Source organism: Lontra canadensis, unplaced genomic scaffold (genome assembly GCF_010015895.1).
Source record: "Lontra canadensis isolate GAN:19392208 unplaced genomic scaffold, GSC_riverotter_1.0 scaffold63, whole genome shotgun sequence".
In the NCBI taxonomy this organism is placed as follows: Eukaryota; Metazoa; Chordata; class Mammalia; order Carnivora; family Mustelidae; genus Lontra; species Lontra canadensis.
In genome coordinates, this window is record NW_022631057.1 from 11225711 (window position 1) to 11243956 (window position 18246).

Genomic DNA, 18246 nt, shown 5'->3' on the forward strand with positions numbered 1-18246 from the left:
ATCTTTCATCACTTTCCCAGCCCTGCAGACTTGGTCACGTGTCAAGTAGATAATGAACAAATGCATCACCATACTCTATTCATTTATTTTTGACAAGTGAGCCGATGACAGTGCCCCCTTGCATGCTAATAAAATATACAGGAGCCACATTTGTAAAGTCTTTGAAATACACGGCTTCACACCAGTACTCCGCTATGAAATCTTTGCTGGGCAGTGGAGTAATCAGACTGCTGGGACTGGTGAAAAATGATTACATTTGAAGATTAGTGCCACTCTCCTGTCCACAGGCTGTGGTTTCAGACAGTACCATGGCTTTGATAAAGCAGCTCCCAGCTCGTAGGCTCCAGATAATTAATGTTTCCCATATTGCATGGAGATCAAGCCTCGGAGACAATTTAGTGCTGAGAAGCCAAAAGAACTGGATTCTTCCGGTGTCTGAACCTCTGAGGCTTGGCGGTCAAGAAGGAGTTACCTTCTTTGGGTGCCACCTAGCCCAGGAGAGGGAGAGGAGGGCTTCATAGCTCTCCTCCCTACTTGGGACCCTGCAGTTGTAGATCCCAAGTCCCCTTAGGTCATCTGAGGCCCTGTTCCACATAATCCAAGAGTTTGCTGACCAAGAGGGACCTCAGGGACTCCAGAGCCGCCCCTCTGGGTTACTGTTCTCTAGTCTCAGGAGCGCGGTAAGGCTTTCCCACCTTTGGTCCTGCCTTTCCTACACATCATGTCTCTCCAGGGCCTTCAAGAGATCCCACTCTCCTTCCTGTAGAATGTCTATTGTTGAAGGAACGAGGCTGGCCCATCTCTCGGCTTCCGTCTGTACGCTGGTCAACAGGGCTTTCTCTGGTTTCCTCCACTGCCCCATTCCAATCCATGACAGGGGATCTAGAAAGGGAAAGAACCCAGGTTCGAGCCTCCAGTGGCATGGGTCGAAACCGACTTTTCATTCCGGCCCCTACCTGTGCAGACCCACAGACTGTCTCCAGCTCTCCCTCCCACACAGGTGCTCCTGACTGCACCCGTTCTGACCTGGATGTCGACCTCTGGCCTGGCCACCGAGGCTGCAGCTTGGCGCTCTGGCGGGCCCCGTGCACAGCCTCCTCTGAGTCCTCCCTTTCCGAGCCGCGCACGCGTGTGTATGTGTGTGTAAATGTGTGTGTGCACATGTGTGTGTCTCCGGAGCTGCCTCCCTCCTCACCACTAACCCCTCTTCTAACCTGCCCACCAGCCCCCGACAGGCAGTCCATATGGAACGTCACGGTGCTCCCCAACAGTAAATGGGCCAACATCACCTGGAAGCACAATTTCGGGCCCGGAACTGACTTTGTGGTTGAGTACATCGACAGTAAGCATTGCTGAGCGGAGGGGGGAGGGCGGCGGCGGCTGCTGCAGCGGGTAGCGCAGATGCCATTAGAGAGACTCCGCGGACTCCCCCAGGCTCTGAGGGCCTGCTAGCCCGGCTTAATTATGACATAATGAAATCGATACGCGCTCTGGCGGCAGTGGGGTGGGAAGAGCAGCCAAAGGAGAAGGAAGAGGGCTTCTGAAACCATTAGTGGAGGTCTAGGGTTGCATGTGCTGGGGAGGACCTGGGTAATGGGGCTCTGCGTCTGCTTCCTGCCCAGGATGCGGGTTCTGAATAGCATCCCCCACCCCGTCACGAGCCAAATCTCACTTCTGCGTGGATTTCCGTAACTCACAACCCATGGGGTCTCCACTGGAGAGGCGAGGCCAGTTCAGACTTTTGGGTTCAGCTGTGCTTTGCACACAGAGGAATGCCAGTGGCCCCCCGTCCAAGGCACTGACCGGGGCCACTTTGTCTCAGAGAGCGGGTGACTGGAGCTGAGCTGTTCACTCTTTATGGGATCTCAGGATCAAGGCTACATATTGATTAGACTGTAGAGTGTGGTCAAATATCTGCCTTCTGTGAAGGAAGAGCCCTGCCCCTAGAGACTCAGACGCACCAGGGTGTTCTCCTTAGCCTTGAATGAAACCAGCTCGCCCCTCCGGGAGATCCACCTGGGCGAGCTCCCCGAAGATCTGTAAGGAAAGAGCAAAGCCGACTCTCAGTCCTCTGTGGCCACAGGCGTTCCCATCCATAGAATCAGTCCTTGCCATCGAAGCTCCCAACAGCCACCATTCACCCCGCACCTCAGAGGCCAGGGCACTCGCTTCTCCTGATGTGTGAACGCTCCACACAGCGAGACAGGAGAGGGGAAGCCAGGAGGGAGAGCCAAGAAGTAGAGTCCTGCCTCACCTCCGTGTCCCACGAGGGGGGCTGACTGGCTCTCTGACCCTTCCCGGGAAAGCTTGCACCCAGGAAGTAGGTCGCAATTGTTTAGCGCTAAGACCATAGTGAGGAGAAAAAGCTTGAGGGGAAGGAAGAGCGCCCTTGGCAGAAGGGCTGCCAGATGGGAGAGTCAGCATCGCATAGAAGGTTTGGTAGAGCGGCCCGGTGACCTCCTGGTCTGCACTTGACGGTGACCAGGAACCCAAGCACTGCCTCTCCAGCTCCTCGTGCCTGGTCCTAGGCTGACTGAGGTTTCTGTTCCCCAGGCAACCATACGAAAAAAACTGTCCCTGTTAAGGCCCAGGCCCAGCCTATACAGCTGACAGACCTCTATCCCGGGATGACTTACACCTTGCGCGTTTATTCCCGGGACAACGAGGGCATCAGCAGTACCATCATCACCTTTATGACCAGTACAGGTGAGAGGGGAGCTGGCCTGGCCATCCCCGGCAAGCATGGGGCATTTCATCCCATTCTCAGCTTCCTGCTTGTCTCTTCTCCTTGGAAAGAAGAATCATCCCACCCATTCCCCACCTTGCATGGCACGTCTCGGCTCTTATTATACGTCTGCCCACAGCTCCCAGGAACCCAAGAGGAGCCAGAGTGCATGCACAGTGGAAAGGAAGAGCCCTTCCAACCCTGAGGCATGAGCGGGGAGTCTGAAGGAAATAGGATTGTAGCATGAGGATGGAGGAGGCCACCTGGCCCCCCTCGCTGGGCTTGAAACAAAAGGGCTTGGTGTAGGTGCAAACCCGGGCCCTGGGTGTGGGGCCGGGGGCCAGAGGAACACAGAGCAACCCGCCCCATGCACACAGGACCTTGCTTCCTGCGCGTGGTGTTAAGAGACAGGGCCATCCAAGGGCCTCGACCCCCCAGATCTTCCCAGGATCAGCACATATGTCACTGCCTTACCACTATCATCTGTTAGAAAAATTCCCAAGTGCGTAACATGAGTTGCTGGGGGCTTTATTTTGGCTTAATTTTTTATCCCACGTTTGCGGTGGCCTCAGAGTAGTTAATCTGTCATGTTCAGCAAGAGGAGGAAGCTCTCGGGTTGGAGCAGAGTTCTGGCTCAAAAGGGACTTCAGCTGTCGCTAGAGAAGCAGCCTCAGTGCACCAAGGGGATAGGCTGGCGGGGGCTCAGGACATGGGAGCAGGTCAGGATGGGCAGGCAGTTTGGAGACCGGAGGGCACTGCTGATGTGTTCCTGTGTGTCTTCACAGTCGGCCAGGCAGGTGGCCGGGCTAAGCCCTGGGGCCAAGGGCGAGGGTTGGGGAAACAGCCAGAGAGAGAAAAGGACCAGTCCCTGCCCCCAGGATGCAGGTTAGTAGACACATGCATAGAAGGAAAAGAAATACCACAGAATGATTTATATGACCTTCTGAATGTTGACTGAAATACTCATTACCCCCCTGTGCCTGGCCAGACTCATCCTGGCATCCTGTATCTTGAGAGTCACCCCCCTCTTCTTTATAAATGTCTCCCTCCACCCTTTCTGGCCTGGTCCCTCCTGGTCTGGACGTCCTGTCCTCCGCCCCGTGCCTCCACCTGTCCTGCCTATGTCCAGGCCATCGAGACTCAGGGAGTCTGAGTCCAGCTGCCCGCTTGAGGCCAGCCCAGCCAACTCAGGCACGACGTCTGAGCAAGTGGCCAGGCCGGCTTGGCAGCCAGCCAAAGGAACTGGGCAGCTGAGCGAGCAGAGCAGGTGGCTGGACTCTGTCAGACCCAGTCAGGATCCCAAGCTGGCGCTCATCAGTACGTGCGTTTGATTTTGCTTCATTATGAACCTGAGTTCAGCACAGAAGCAGGGGAGCCCAGATAAGATCCCTGGCTGGAGCACCCTGGTAGGGAACCCTGCCAAAGCCGGGCACCCTCTGCTTCCAGAGTTTGACTTCTACCAGCACCAAGTCCTGGGGCTGTGAGTGAGGGGTGTGGAGAAAGAGCCAGAGAAAAAAGGACCAGTGCCTGCCCTCGGGGACATCCCAGTCTGCTTCCCCATATCGAACATGCGGTACCGGGGGGAAAAAAGGAAAAGAAAAGAAAAACAAGAAGATTGATAATACACTTCCAAACATTGGCTCAGTGTCCTTTTCTCTTTTCCTGTGGTGGTTCTGGAGAGACGCTTCCTGATAGATCGCTTTCAGAGTGAGTGAGTTTTCCCAGATTCCGCTCTGTGCAAGCTGGGGTGAGCAGGTTTGTGACCCCAGCCCTGAGTGCATATTGCTCGCTGACCTCACTGGCTGGCTAGAAATTACCATGTGCAAACCACAGAGGGAAAGGAAATATTTTCACTTTCTGAAGTTTGTGTGTTTCTGGATTCTTCAAAAATGCACGCTGTGTATCCTTGGGCGGACTCCCGAGCCAAGTTCCCACGATCGCCTCGGTCCCAGGGTCTCATCAAAGCAAGAGTTTATGAGCATCTCTGGGTCACTTAGGTGACCACAGGCCATCACTTTAGCCCACAGACTCAAACATGCAGCAGTGGTTCAGGGGGTGATATGGAAGAAAACCCCTAGGAATGCTAACCAGCTCCCTGGCCCTCACCAGGAACATCCCACATGGAAAGTTAATCACCTCCTTGATGCTTTTGAAGCCAAAGAGACCCAAGGGGCCACAGACACATAACTCTAGACTCCGGGGGGCTCCTCAGCTCTTCGGTCCTGGGGGTGGGCAGTAGGGAGCAAGGAGGCAGGGGGCAGGTGGGGACAGTGGGCCAGCGGAACAGACCGCGGACTGCCTCAGACCGCAGGGAAGCAGGAGGAGGGACATCAGGGGACCTCCCTGTAGTCAGTTTCATTTATGTTTGGAGGAAACCCAGGATGGGGCATGGTGCGGATGCGGAGGCGTCAGGTGCAGCTTAAGTGAGAGCAGCTAAGCCCCAGTGCATCTGAAAGAAGTCCCGTTCTGCATATTTCTCTGTTCCTTTTTCTGAAATGTAATTCTCCTGCGGACTTTGAGTGACTGGCCTTTGACTCATGAGAACCGCCGAATGGCCCATTTCTGAGCAGTGGTGCGAGAGTGCGGTGTGCAGAAGGCACACAAAATATGGCCTCTGGTCTAGAGTGAGAGGCATTGGGACTCTGAGTTTGCCAGGCCTTGTGGGCTGGAAGAGCAGGTGCTGTCTGGCCCCCCCATTCCAGGAGGAGGTGGTGAGCGTCAGCACAGTCCGGTCTTCGAATGTTGTCATTACCGTGTCCATTAGGAATCTTGAAACACGTTGAACAGATCGATTAAGAATGATGTTGGCAGCCAAGTGTAATGCCCTGAGCCTCCCTACAGCGCCTTCCGCCTCGCCGAGTCCATTCTGTCGGGTCACGTGAATGAGATCATCTTGTCCTAAATTGCTTTTGGTTCTTGAGAAGCTAAGTCACTTTGATGGGGTCTGGTGGAGCCCACTTCACCCCAGATCCCACCTGGTTTGGGTTTTGTTGACCAATCATTGACTAGAGCCTCGTCTTAGTTTCAGGTGTACAACATAATGACCTGATGTGTGTAGGTATTGCAAAGCGGGGCCACGAGAAGTTTAGTGAGCGGCCAGCACACCGCGTAGTTACAAAACTCACTTGGATTTGAACAGCCTTCTGGGTCCAGAACGTTCTTTGACCTCTTTGGCAAGGACTGAAGGTAACGTTTGAACTTCAGGTCTGTCAGGAATGGACAGCTACATTCGCTTCCCAGATGGCCCATATGGCCACTGTCCCTGGGATTGTGACTTCCTCTCACAAGACAAAGGGAGTCTCTGAGAGATGGCTTGTCAGGACATACATAACAAGCTTCAGGAAGAATGTAGTGGAGCAAACAGGGCCCTGCGGACCTACAAACCAACTGTTGCATGGAAGGTGGGAACCACCATCCAAACTCAAGGCTCATGGTCAAGCCAATCTCCCTCTGACGCCAGCAAGTCTCCCAAATTAACCGTATTAAATTAGGATTAAACTGATATTTTATAAGTAGTCACTGCCTGCTTGGCACGTGACCAGCATCATGCAAAGCCCTAGGGGGCCCAACGACTCCCCTGTTCTCGAGCTTTTAATAGGATCATTAAAAATCCGGACCCAGGAAACAGAGCAATTGAATGTTATGTTTGGTGGAGTAAACGGGTAGAATTGGACTTCTGAGATTGGTGTGAGCGGGAGGAGGGGGAAATTCAGGAAGGAGAGGTAGAGTGTGGAGAGGTGGAGAGCAAGAGGGCAGCAAGCCAGGCTGACTCAGGCACGGTGGGAGAGCTGTCGGCTGGGGGTGGGGGGGAAGCGTGGAGCCCCTGGAAGGCCGGGCATGATGGGAGGTGTCCTGAGAGCATAATAACACAGTGTGCCATTGTATCCTTGGGACCTGATAGACCCAGGGTGAGGAGGGGACGCCCCTAGCCTGGAGCAGTGAGGCAAGTATGAGGGACACTGGAAGGACAAAGGATAAGCCTTAGGGATGGCAGGAATGGGGAAGCCACTGGCAGGAGGGGGGACAGGAAGACATGGGTCGAATTTCAAGCAGACAGACCATCCAAGGAGATGTTAGGGTATTAGCTGGGAACAATGGGCTTGGTGCTGTGGAACTGGCTGGAGGGACAAAGCGAGAGGAGTTAAGGGATTGCTGGTTGGAAAGTCAGCCCTGGAGGATGGGGGAAGGTAGTAGATGAGGAGGTAGAGGGAGGTTTGGGAAAGACCCACTCCACCGTGGTCATTGAAGCAGTGAGTAGAGAGGGGCTTGAGGTTGGCCTGGCGGGGTTGGAGGAAGAAGAAGTAGACGAGACCTGGAGCCCATGGAAGGTGGAGTTCACCCAGAGAAGAAGTGTGCCTGAGCTCGAGCTGATTCCTCCAGGGTCTTTGTTTTATGATCCAGGAAGCTTCAGGGTATTTAACAGCAGAAGGGAGGAGAAAGCAATGAGGAAGGTGCTGGAGGGTTTGCTATCCTTCTAAGACTGAGCCCCCTGGGAGGGGCGAGCTACTGCCGTGGCTGTGGAGGCAAGGACAGTTGTGGAAGCAGTGATGCTTCAGTGGTCACATTAATGTCACCGACACAGGGATATGATGGCGTGGAGTGGCGTGGGAGGGAGCAGTAGTTTGGGGGGACAGGGAGAGAGGAATGGAGGGATTGCCAGGCAGCCCCAAAGGTCCAATTGAAGTGCACATAGCTTACCAGCTCTGCGACCTTGAGCAAATCACATGAACTCGCTGTGCCTCAGTCGTCTCATCTGTAAGATGGGGACAATAAAGCCTGCTGGATGAGGTGGTGAGGACTGAATCAGATGAGGCGTGGAGAAGTACTCGGAGCGTGAACTGTGATTAGTGCCGACCCGGATGGGGACGAGCACCAGGAGAAAGGGGAATGAGAGCCGTCTGGGAGTGGCTGGTTGGGGGAGAGGGCTTTGCCTTTAGCTGGGAAGGCCTTCCTAGGAGGAGAGGATGGCAGGTGAGGCGGCCATCTGAAGGAAGAGCAGCACATGGAAAGGCCCGAGGTAGGGAGGTGAGCGGCCGGTGTGGCTGGAGGAGAGAGGGTGGGAGACGGGCCTGGAGAACGGTCCGGGGTCAGCCCCGGTGGGGCCTGCTGGGACAGGATAGGAGGCATGTGTTTCCCCGGTAGCAGTGGGACGCATTGGAGGGTTGGACTGAGGAAGTGATTTGCTCAGATGTGGGGTTCTAGGAGGATCTCTGTGACACTGTCCAAGGAGCAGCCTGCAGGAGTGTGAGGGAGGGGACGTCCCCCACAACAACATCCACAGACCAGGTGAGCACAAGGGCAGAAAGCACAAAAGTGCTTGCTCCTGTCTTCCCCATCTGTCCAGACCCTTCCTGGTGCCATGACCTTACCTAGGCACAGGGAAGGCGATAAAGACTGTTTCTCTGTCCAAGAAGAGCAAAGGGTAGGATTGCACCCCGATGCTTGCCCCACAAAAAGGCATGGGATAAAGACTCTGGGGCACGAGGGCTCTGGGTCACCCCCTGTTCCTTGTGCTCCCCCACCCCCACCCGGGAGGAAGCCCCATGTTTGGCTTGGGCTCTGTGGGCTCTCTGGGACCCTGCTGTCGACTGGCGCTCTGAGACAACCCCTCAGCTCACTTGGCGGGCTCTGGGCTTACTTTGGGTCTGCTCGGGTGGCTTGGATCCTGCCTCTCCTCCCAAGTCTTGGTTCCCATGGCAGGCTGGGTTTCAAGAGGGGGCGCTTGTGCTCTCTAGTCCATAGAAAGAAGAGTCGGGGGGGGGGGGGGTCCTGCCCACTACACACCCCCTCCCAACCCTATTGCCGACAGTTGCATCATTCGGGATACCGTGAGATGGCAGCTGAGCTCCTGTGCTCTGGGCCCACTCACGTGCTCCTTGAACTATGAAGGGGTCTGCTCAGGTCAAGACATGTCTTCACGCACTCCAGGAGCGGCTAGGGAGGGACTCACGGGCATGGGGGGGCGGGGTCTCCATGCATGGACGTGCTCTGAAATGGCATGGGGTGCGCAGAAGGCATGGCCTGGCCCATCTGGGGTACCCGCACAGGGACTGTCTGCTGCAAGGGAGCACACAGTCCAGCTGGGGGAGCGTGAGAAAGCACACAGCGCTCTGGAATGACACTCCAGCCAGGACCCCTGGCAAGGAGACCTGGTTGGCTTCGGGAACATATCGGTGGGAAAGGCTGCTGTTCGGGGCCTGTGCGGGCCTGTGAAGGTGTTCTTGGAACAGGTTTTTGCAATGTAGCCACGGCCTCTGTTCCCTGATGCGTAGCAGAGTCCCGTTTCCTCATCCCAGGCTCATTGACGGGGATTCAAACTTCCAGGGCCAATCCCTGGCCTTCTCTCCACCCCCATCAGGCTGTCACCAGCCATCTGGTTTGCAAGAATGCCATGCCCCATCCTTAGGAAACTTCCTCTTCCTAGAGGACCTGTTCAGCCTTCTGCTGCTTATTCTGCTCCCTATATCCCTTTCCTGTGCCTCTTTTCTGACCTCTGGACCTTGGCTCTTTAATTATTTTCTCTCCGTCCCTGTAGCGGGGTGGTTCGGGCCAGAGGGCTGCTAGGTAGTAGCTTAAGGCTCGAGGAGGAACATCGACATGAAATAGCCATTCTTCCCCCACGTTTCCCTGCTCACCTCCACCCACGGGAAATCACTCACGTCTTTGCTCCTGCCCTTCCCCAGCTTACACCAACAACCAGGCAGACATCGCCACCCAGGGCTGGTTCATTGGGCTCATGTGTGCCATCGCCCTCCTGGTGCTGATCCTGCTCATCGTCTGTTTCATCAAGAGGAGTCGGGGCGGCAAGTACCCAGGTAGGATGTACAAGAGGAACGGGCCTGGGGACATGGGGCCAGCATTCCCAGGAGCTCCCAGGTCCCTGGCCATATCCAGGGGGCTCAGGTTCTCTCGGCAAGCCTAACCCTTGCCAAGCTTGGACAGACAGTCCTCTCCCCTGGTCTGTGCATCTCAGAGCTGCCAGAAAGCACTTGAGTTAATCAAGTTCGCCTGAGGTGGGTGGATGGAACGGTCCAGGCAGCTCCAGAGAGGGGACGGAAGGAACCGTGACTCCCATTAAGAATGACCTTCCCTCCCCTTGACTCACCAGCTGTCTGCTCAGTAAATTGGCTTTTTTCAGCCTGAATCTCATTAGGATCCCATGTCCCAAGGAAGGAAGAAGGAAGAAAGGCATTTCCTCTAACCATGAGAAGGAGAGAACAGAGAAGGGAGGGTCTGGATGAAAGCAGCACGCCCATGAGAGAGGCTCTCAGGGACTGGGCTGTAATGACAGACCCCTGGCAGAGGGTCAGGAGCTCCTGCTCTAAGAGCCCCCAGAGGCTCAGGGGTGGCCTGCATTGGTACAGACCCCATCAGTAAAGAGCTCTGAGCTTCCCTAGCGTCCCAAAGAGCCATTGCTCTTCTGGGTGCCTCAAGATCCACCAGCCCAGACAAACCAAGGTCAAGGACAAGGACCTCTAGTATTCCTGCTTCTGGAAATATTGATTATTTTTTCAAATAGGGGCAACAAAACCATCTGTCTGGGACGGGGTGGGTAGAATGACAGGAGACAGGATAATGGATGACCCAGTGAGCAAAAATCCTGCTGGACTGCAGAATGAAATTGCTCCCTCCCCGCCAAAGCCCCATTGCCAAGCACAGGCCATGCTTGCCTCTCCCTCCCTCTAAATGAGTCCTCCTCCAGGGTCCCCCTAAAACTCAACTCAGAGAGAAGATTCTCTTTTATTCCTTCCCCTGTCCACGTACCCTCAGACCCTAGGATTCTAAAGGGTTTTGCCTGTGATTTAAGTGAGGCAGGTGTGTGAGGGAGGGCAGGAAATTATAATTCTTTATTGGCAAATACTGTTTCCTTTCACCTTAATGTGCTGTGTTGGGATTGTTTTTCTCCTGAAAAAGAGAAAGCCAGAGTCAGGGAGAAGAGTAGCCTTACTGAGCTCACACCCCAACTCATCAGATCAACTCTGAGGCTTCCTTTGCCTATTAGACAGTGTTGTTTTCCAGAAAGTTCTTCTCACAGCTTACCTCCTTCCCTCCAGCTGCAAGGTAAGGCCCTAGTCCACTAGAAAAATGAGCAAACCATGAGGCCCGGGCTCCAGCCTTCGTGCTAGACTTCATGGTAGACTCTGTGCTGGGTGCCAAGGACCCTGAAAAGAAAGGTGATCTCTCCCTCAAGACACAGCAGGGGCCCGGCAGGAAGATCACAGCCCAACAAGACAGGGCGTGGGATGGGTGTGTGCAAACCACAGAGGAAGCGTGGGAGAAGAGGGTCCCACACACTAGTGAGGTCCCAGCCGGGAGAGCATTTTCCATCCCAAAGGTGCCTACAGAAAGTCCCCTCGGCCCAGGGCCCCCTATTGGGGGCATTTACAAACTGAGCACAAATATCCGACCGAACGAACGGAATAAGAGAGGGGCCAAAGAACAAATCACATCCATTTGGTGGTGCTCGGGGGCAACCCCTTGGAGAGGTGGGGGTGGGGGGAGGGGCAGGCTGGAGGAGGTTTCAGTTGTCAACAGAGAAACCCTGGGGATGATGAGGAGGCGGGGCGTCAACCTGACAGCGGTTAAATGCAGGAAGCCAGAACAAGGGAGGCACTGATGGTGCCTTGTTGAAAGAGTGTCACCAACTCTACAGTTGGGGTCCCAGGGAACAGGGACATAATCACCATGTCTGTGTCTTTGCTTCTCTTACGGGCCAAGTGCGAGAGAAGAAGGATGTTCCCCTGGGCCCCGAAGACCCCAAGGAAGAGGACGGCTCCTTTGACTACAGGTGGGTGACCTGTCTGGCTCCTGGTCCCCAACCCCCACCCATCCGGCTGTAACTTCTGCCTCCCCGACAGCCCCTGCTTGTAATGAGGGGGCTGGACGAGGCTGCCTCCCCGCAGGGGGGACTCTGCCTGGCACAGGCTCATGGATTTTTTTTTTTTTTATTTATTTGACAGAGAGAGATCACAAGCAGGCAGAGAGGCAGGCAGAGAGAGAGGAGGAGGCAGGCTCCCCGCTGAGCAGAGAGCCCGATGCGGGGCTCGATCCCAGGACCCTGAGACCATGACCCGAGCCGAAGGCAGCGGCTTAACCCACTGAGCCACCCAGGCGCCCCGAGTCTCGTGGATTTGAGGGACACTTTTCCATTCACTCAACTATAGCTCCAAGCTGTCGAGATCCCCAGACGGGTGCTTTCAGCCACCTCTTTCCTCTGAAAGCAGACGCTGGGAAGGCCACGGCCATGAAATGAGCTGTCAGTTTCCTCTCTGCCCACCGCCCCCTCCCTCCCACAACCCTGAAGACAGGGACTCAGGGAAGCTGTATTGTCTTGAAACCTCAACTCAGTGAGGAATTGGGGAGGCGGTTCTAGACCTTTTCCTCATGAACTTGAATGATATCTCCGGGCCCTAGCCAAGAACAGCCCTTGGAGAGGCATCTAGTCGTGGCCTGTCCCAAATCAGAGGACTGAGGCCCAGACAGGGAAGTGACCTGCCGAGGAATCCCACCCACGCTCGACACCCAGGGAGCTGGTGGCAGAGCTGGAGAAGCCAGGGCCTGAGTTCCAGCTGGGCAACATCATGATCCATCCGTCTCAGATCTGGATGGGCCTTTGTGGCTGGCGTGATGACGTTGTAATGTCCCATTTTGATGGCAAATGTATCCTGAGTTAAGGAATGATGCAGGGCGGGTCATGGAGGCCTCATTCCCAGACCAAGGCGGGCGGGAGGAGATGGTCTGATCAGAGCCTACTTCCCCACCCCCACCCTGTTACTGTCCGGGGCAAGATCACCCTGTCTTCCCTGACCTCTCCTTTTCCCGCCCTTGGCCTCCACCACTCTGCTCACCAGCAGCCCAGCCCACTGCCTGGCCAGGAGCCTAGCAGAAGACTATGTACCAAATCTATCCCCCCAGCCCCCACGTCTCCAAAGGCCTCCTAAAAGGGCGAGCAGCAGAGGCCCCTCCCCTGCCTATCCTCAGCACCCCCGGCAGGGCCCATCTTCCCCAGGGGCTGAGCCCTATTTCTTGACCACCGGTTTCCAAAGGACACAGGGCTTTCCCTCCCCCAGGCCCTCAGTGCAACCCCAGAGAGGGGTGAGGACCTCCTGGGCTCGGAGAAGCCACTTCCTCAGCCACCTCTCCTCCCCAAGACACCAAAGATGTCTGCCTTGTCCCCACCCACTCCCCTGTCCCACCCACAGGGAGGCTGGGTAGACACACACAGGAGCCTGCACAGGTCCACACCCACACATGCACGCACACACGCGCGCGCACACACACACACACACACACACACCTGCCTCGGGTTTGGCTTGGCAGAGAAACACCTCTCTGGTGGGTCTCTCTGCTTCTCCCTCATCTGTCCCCCTGTTTCCGAGTCTCTCGGAATATGGGCTGACAGGTGACCAGACCAGAGACCCCCTAGTCCTTCTGGTTCCTTTCAAGCGTCCCTTAGAAGAAGTCTGCTCTTTCCAGATCTAGATCCTCTTTCTCTGTGAGAACCTGACACACTGAAGACGCTCCCTCCAAGCTGGGCTGTTCCTGTCCAGTGGCTGCATTTGGCTTAGGTGCCCGGAGTCCCCTAGAATCACACAGACACAATCCTCCTGCTCCTGGAAGGGAGCGTGTGTAAAAAAGATCCAGAAGTAGGACCAGGACCAGCAAGAAGCTGCTGGTTTTCAAAACGTGAGCCCCACTCTCCACACAGACTCAGTGCAGCCCTGTAGACCGGCTGCCTCCCCGTAGCCCCAACACAGGCCCAGGGAACAGGGCACAAGAGGGAGGGGCTGATAGCGTTCCAAGTACCGACGCCGGGCTCGGGTTCGGGCCCCAGGTCCTCCGCTGCCGGCTGTCTCTGCCCAGCGCTGCAGTGAGAGGCTATCACACACTGCCCACTCTAAAGGCAACTCAACTGGTTGTTCCCCCTGCACACAGACACCCAGGAAGGACTGCATGTGGCCCGGGGGCCAGGGAGGGGACATTATGTGTTTGCCCACGATGCCTGGCACCACTGGGGGCCATCCACCCCTGAGATGCGGCCATCAGCACCCGGCCCCCCTCGGAGCCTAAAGGGCAGAGCTTTCCGCAGGCTGGGGAAGGGAGGTGGTGCCTGAGCAGAGCCCAGTTATGGGAGGCAGGTGGGGGGGGTTGTCTCAGTTCCCTAGGGGCACTGCAGACATCCCAGCAGGTAGACCCCGCTCTGCCCCGCAGCCTGCCAGCTCTCCTTGCGGGGGGCCTGGGGGGTGTCTGAAGGGCAGGACCTGGGGGCCTTGGAGAAACCCAGGCAGAATCGTCAGAGCCTTTCAGGGCTTTGTCTCCAGTTACTGGCCTCACACGCTCCCATGTGTGGCCCTCCGCTCGTCCCACCCTCTTTCAGCCGAGGCACCAAGCAATAGTGTCTGCCGCTCGGTAGACCAGAGAGCGGACGGAAAGCACAGCACGGTGGGGAAGGGGGAGCCCGGGGAGAGGCTTCTCTCTCCATGGCCCAGACCCGTTGCTTTTTGCCAAGTGCAGAGCCTTTCCAGACAGGGGCCACCCAGATCACAGAGAGTCAAAGCAAGTCCCACCCCTCTTGATGGAGAGACTAAGGCCCGGTGAGAAGAAAGGCATTCCCGAGGCCACAGGACCACACAGTGACGTGTGCAGGACCCACACCCCAGCTCTTTGAACCACCCCATCCTCCCTCGTCTCCCAGTAGCTGGCTGTCCTCACCGTGGGGTGGCTGACCCCAGACTGGAGTCAGAAGACTGGGCTCCAGGCCCAGCCTGGCACCACCTTGCCACCTCACCTGGGAGAAGACACCAGGGAGAAACCTGGTCCTCTCCAGACCTCGGGTTCCCGCCATAATCCAGCCAGGCAGGGGAGGGCTCGGGGGTGGGAAAGGCTGACTGGTGACCTCTGAGGTCCTCCCCACTCAGAGCTGCGTAGCCCATGTGCTCGGCGAGAGGCCAACGGCCCGGTGCTACCCCACCTTGGTTTAAGCGACACTGGACCAGGCCAGGCTCTGATTCTCTGTCTCTCTCTGACCAGTGACGAGGACAACAAGCCCCTGCAGGGTAGCCAGACGTCCCTGGATGGCACCATCAAGCAGCAGGAGAGTGACGACAGCCTGGTGGACTATGGCGAGGGTGGCGAGGGGCAGTTCAACGAGGACGGGTCCTTCATCGGCCAGTACACGGTCAAAAAGGACAAGGAGGAGACAGAGGGCAATGAAAGCTCGGAGGCCACGTCGCCTGTCAACGCCATCTATTCTCTGGCCTAACGGAGCCCCCTCGCCCAGGACACAGCCACTACTTTGCAAGTGGGAGGAGGGGAGAGGGGGAGATGAAGCCACCGCAGACCTACCACACAGCCACCACCTCCTTCAGGGACAAGGGTACAACAAGGGGGTCTGCCAAGCTGTGAGGACCAGTGACGGCCCAGCCAACCCCAAGCCCCCTCCCGATGACCGCCCCTGCACCCCCGGGGGTGCCACCGTGTGGAGGAGTCCTGGCTAAGCTCAGCTGGAGGGAGCCCAGCCCTTCCCTCAGCCCCACGGCCTCCTGGAGCCTCCCCCACCCCCGCCCGCCCTTGCCCCTTGCCCTCCGCACGTGCACTCACCGGTTTCTGTTGGTCACGGCCCTTCACGTTATCCTTATTTTTCTTTTGTGCGTCCTCCCCGTCCAGACCCAGCGTCTCCATTTTCTTTTCCTTTCGAAGGAATGTCCCTGGACAAAGAAAGAATGGGTGGATTCTCCCCCAGATGGGCAAAAGGATTGACCTGTAAAAGATGTTGTAGAAAAGCTGTCGTATTCACACCGCCCCCCGGGCCAACGTATTTCCGAAGGATGCCTTTCTCGCCAGATGCCTCCCCGGGCCCCCAACCCATGCGCCTTGGCCTTGTCAGTTGCTGAGCTGGGCTTGGCTGCTTTCTGGAAAATGACAGTATTTTTGGCAGGGAGAGAGTGGGCAGGCCTCCTTGCCCCGCTCTGCTTCAGTCGGGAGGTGGGCTTACCTCTTGCTCCTGGCTCTCACCCTGCCCCTTCCCCCAGCGTGTCCCAGACAAGAGCTGCGCCGGCTCTGAAGGAGTCTGAGGAACGGGAGCGGCCACGGATGGGAAGAGCTTCGAAGCCAGTGGCCGAGTACCTCAAGCAGAGGGAAACCGGACGTCTGGTCCCTGGGGAGCTGTGCTCACCTCAGGAGAGAAGGAAAGGGCTGGGTTTGGACTTCCTTCCTCCCCATCGGTGAAACCCGGGATGTGGGAGAGAGGACCGTGCCCCCTGCCTCGAGGGATGAGGGCACCCCCCGACCTGGTCAGGGATCCCCGCTGCTACCCTCCCGGGGATGGAACCAGGCGATGCAGAAGCTTTGCTGATGTGTTTGGGGGTACAAGGTGCTGCTCCCCCTCTCGCCTCTAGCAAGTAGCATCTCCTCCGTCAATTCTGTAAGACGTCGAAAGTGGTGTTTCACACCGTGCCGCCCCCCGAGACCGAACCAGTGTGTCCTGTCCTCGGGGTATTTACATATCAGGAGAGTGCGCGGGAACACCACGCTGACCACGCTGGAGAGCCCGGCCTGGGGACCCCACGCCCTCCGGATGCCTTACGCAGCTCTGATGTGGCCCTGCAGCTCCCAGGTCCCCAGCCCCTGCCCGTAAACCTCGAAGCCTCCAGCGATGTCTCTCAAGAATGGGGCGGCCCCAGCAAACATCACCACAGACCCAGAGCAGCCGCTTGCCGCGCGCCCTGCACCCCGTTGCCCGGCCCGAGACCCACACAGCCTGCAGTGCTCAGAGACCCAAGGCGCGGCCTTCAGCCTCCCCACCTAATCCGTTTCTGAAACCAAAGGTACCTAGCCTCAGAGCGAGATCTTGAGCCTCAGAGCAACCTGGTAGCGGTCGCTGCAGCTAGAGCTGGTTTCGGGAGGGGGAAGCTGACCCCGGATCTGGACTGCCTGCCACGGGCACAGCCTCTGGTCCGAGCCTCCAGCTGCTCGCCCGGCAGCCTGGGCAGCAACGGAGCTGCGTCCTTCAGAGGCTCGATCAAAGCATCGTTTGCCACACATTTACGCCACAAAGGTATTAGCAATGTTTGCATCCCTTCATAATCAGTCAGCTGAAGGTCAGGCGCATAGACACACGTACTCTGTCTGCAGGTAAGAAACCATAGCCCAGAGCTTAGCCAGTTGTGCTGTTTGAACCTGAGAGCAGGCGCCTGGCCTTTGGCCCCAGCCGTGGCCAGCCTTTGCAGCCCAGAAGCCCCAGGGGCAGCTCCCTCATGCTGAAAGGGGACAGGGTGAATCACGGGGGGCTAGGAGTGAGCTTATGGGCCCCCTCCTCTGGCTTTCCTCTACAGCTAGGCAGTCCTGCACCCAAGCCCAGCCTCTCTCCAGGGAATGTCAGGGAAGTGTGCCTATAAACTGAATTAAAGGACCAGACTTCCCAGAATATGCTCTGAATCTGAGCAGAGAAGATAGTGTCTTGGGCGCCCCCCTCCATGTGACACCCCGACACCAGTGAGCTCAGTGCACTGCAGGCCGGCTTGTTGGGTAAGGGGACCATGCACTGTCACGGTGCCCATCCCCCCGGCCGTGCAGCTGAGGACCGCAGAAGGCCTCCTGCCGCCCAGGGGTCTGGGGGAGAGATGATTGCTCAGCCTATCTGCTCTTCTTGTGTGTCGTGCCCACTCTGCACCAGCTCCCTCTGTGTTGGAAGGCCGTGCGGGCAGCCACATGGAGAGGCGCCGCCGCCTGCACCGCCACACCACCCAGCCCTCCTGGCAGGCAGGAGCTAACCTGAGCCCGGAGAAGCCGTCTCCCCTGAGCAGAGATGCTTAGAGAGGTGTGTGTAGGGCAGGGTTAGGGAGCAGCCCTTCCAGGAAGAGATTGTCCATTTCCCGGGAGCCCATGCCAGAGCCCAGCCCACTCAGCCGAAAAGCAGTATTGTCCCTCACGCCCTGCCCACTGGGGCTCTCAAGCAACCGTGCCCAAAAACATACCAACCATGGAGCCAGGAGACAGTGACACCATCAGTGCTTTTGCCTGCCTGGCTGTAGGGGGTGGGGGAGTCTCTCAGTGATCCCAGAAGCCCTGTTGCCTGTGCTGCGGTCCCACCTGCCTGTGCCGAGCCACCAAAGCTGTGGGCTCAGGAAACAGCCTTGAACTTCTAGTCTGAGCCATAGTCACATGCGAGCCCTGCCCTCCCAGGCCTGGAGCTGAGATGCAGGACACAGTGGGCATTGGTTGGGGGCACCTTGAGTTCTCAAGCCTCCGGTTGCTCCAGGGTCCAAGGGGGAATGTCCGGCAAGAGCATGTAGTCCACGAGGCTGAGGAAGATTGCGGGGGGCGGTCAGAGCCTGTGGGGTGGGGTCGAGGACCAGTCCTGCTTCCTGAGTCTCTTTGCTCTGCCCCTTGGGGCAAGTTGCTTGACTTGTCTGTATGTTGGTGCCTCCAGTTCCCCTGTGTCATCCCTCCTTTGAATACCTGTGCCCACGGAGGGACAGGAACCCAGCTGAAGGAGCAGGAAGGCCAGCGACTAAGGGGTA

At 57.1% G+C, this 18246-nt stretch overlaps 1 protein-coding gene across 20 annotated transcripts in view; it reads left to right on the top strand.

Moving 5' to 3' along the window:
• Positions 1-15272, top strand: part of NFASC (neurofascin) — a 169548-nt gene extending 154276 nt beyond the window's left edge. For 11 of the 20 annotated variants that reach the window (XM_032878413.1, XM_032878416.1, XM_032878417.1 and 8 more), the window contains 3 exons: positions 9409-9540; positions 11444-11513; positions 14756-15272. In XM_032878413.1, the coding sequence (XP_032734304.1) occupies positions 9409-9540; positions 11444-11513; positions 14756-14987 (434 nt within the window). In that variant the 3' untranslated portion in view covers positions 14988-15272. Of the gene's footprint in view, positions 1-1225; positions 1343-2553; positions 2707-9408; positions 9541-11443; positions 11514-14755 lie in introns of all 20 variants that reach the window. The other 9 variants (XM_032878406.1, XM_032878412.1, XM_032878414.1 and 6 more) reach the window with 1 other exon arrangement.
• Positions 15273-18246: the final 2974 nt, after the last annotated feature.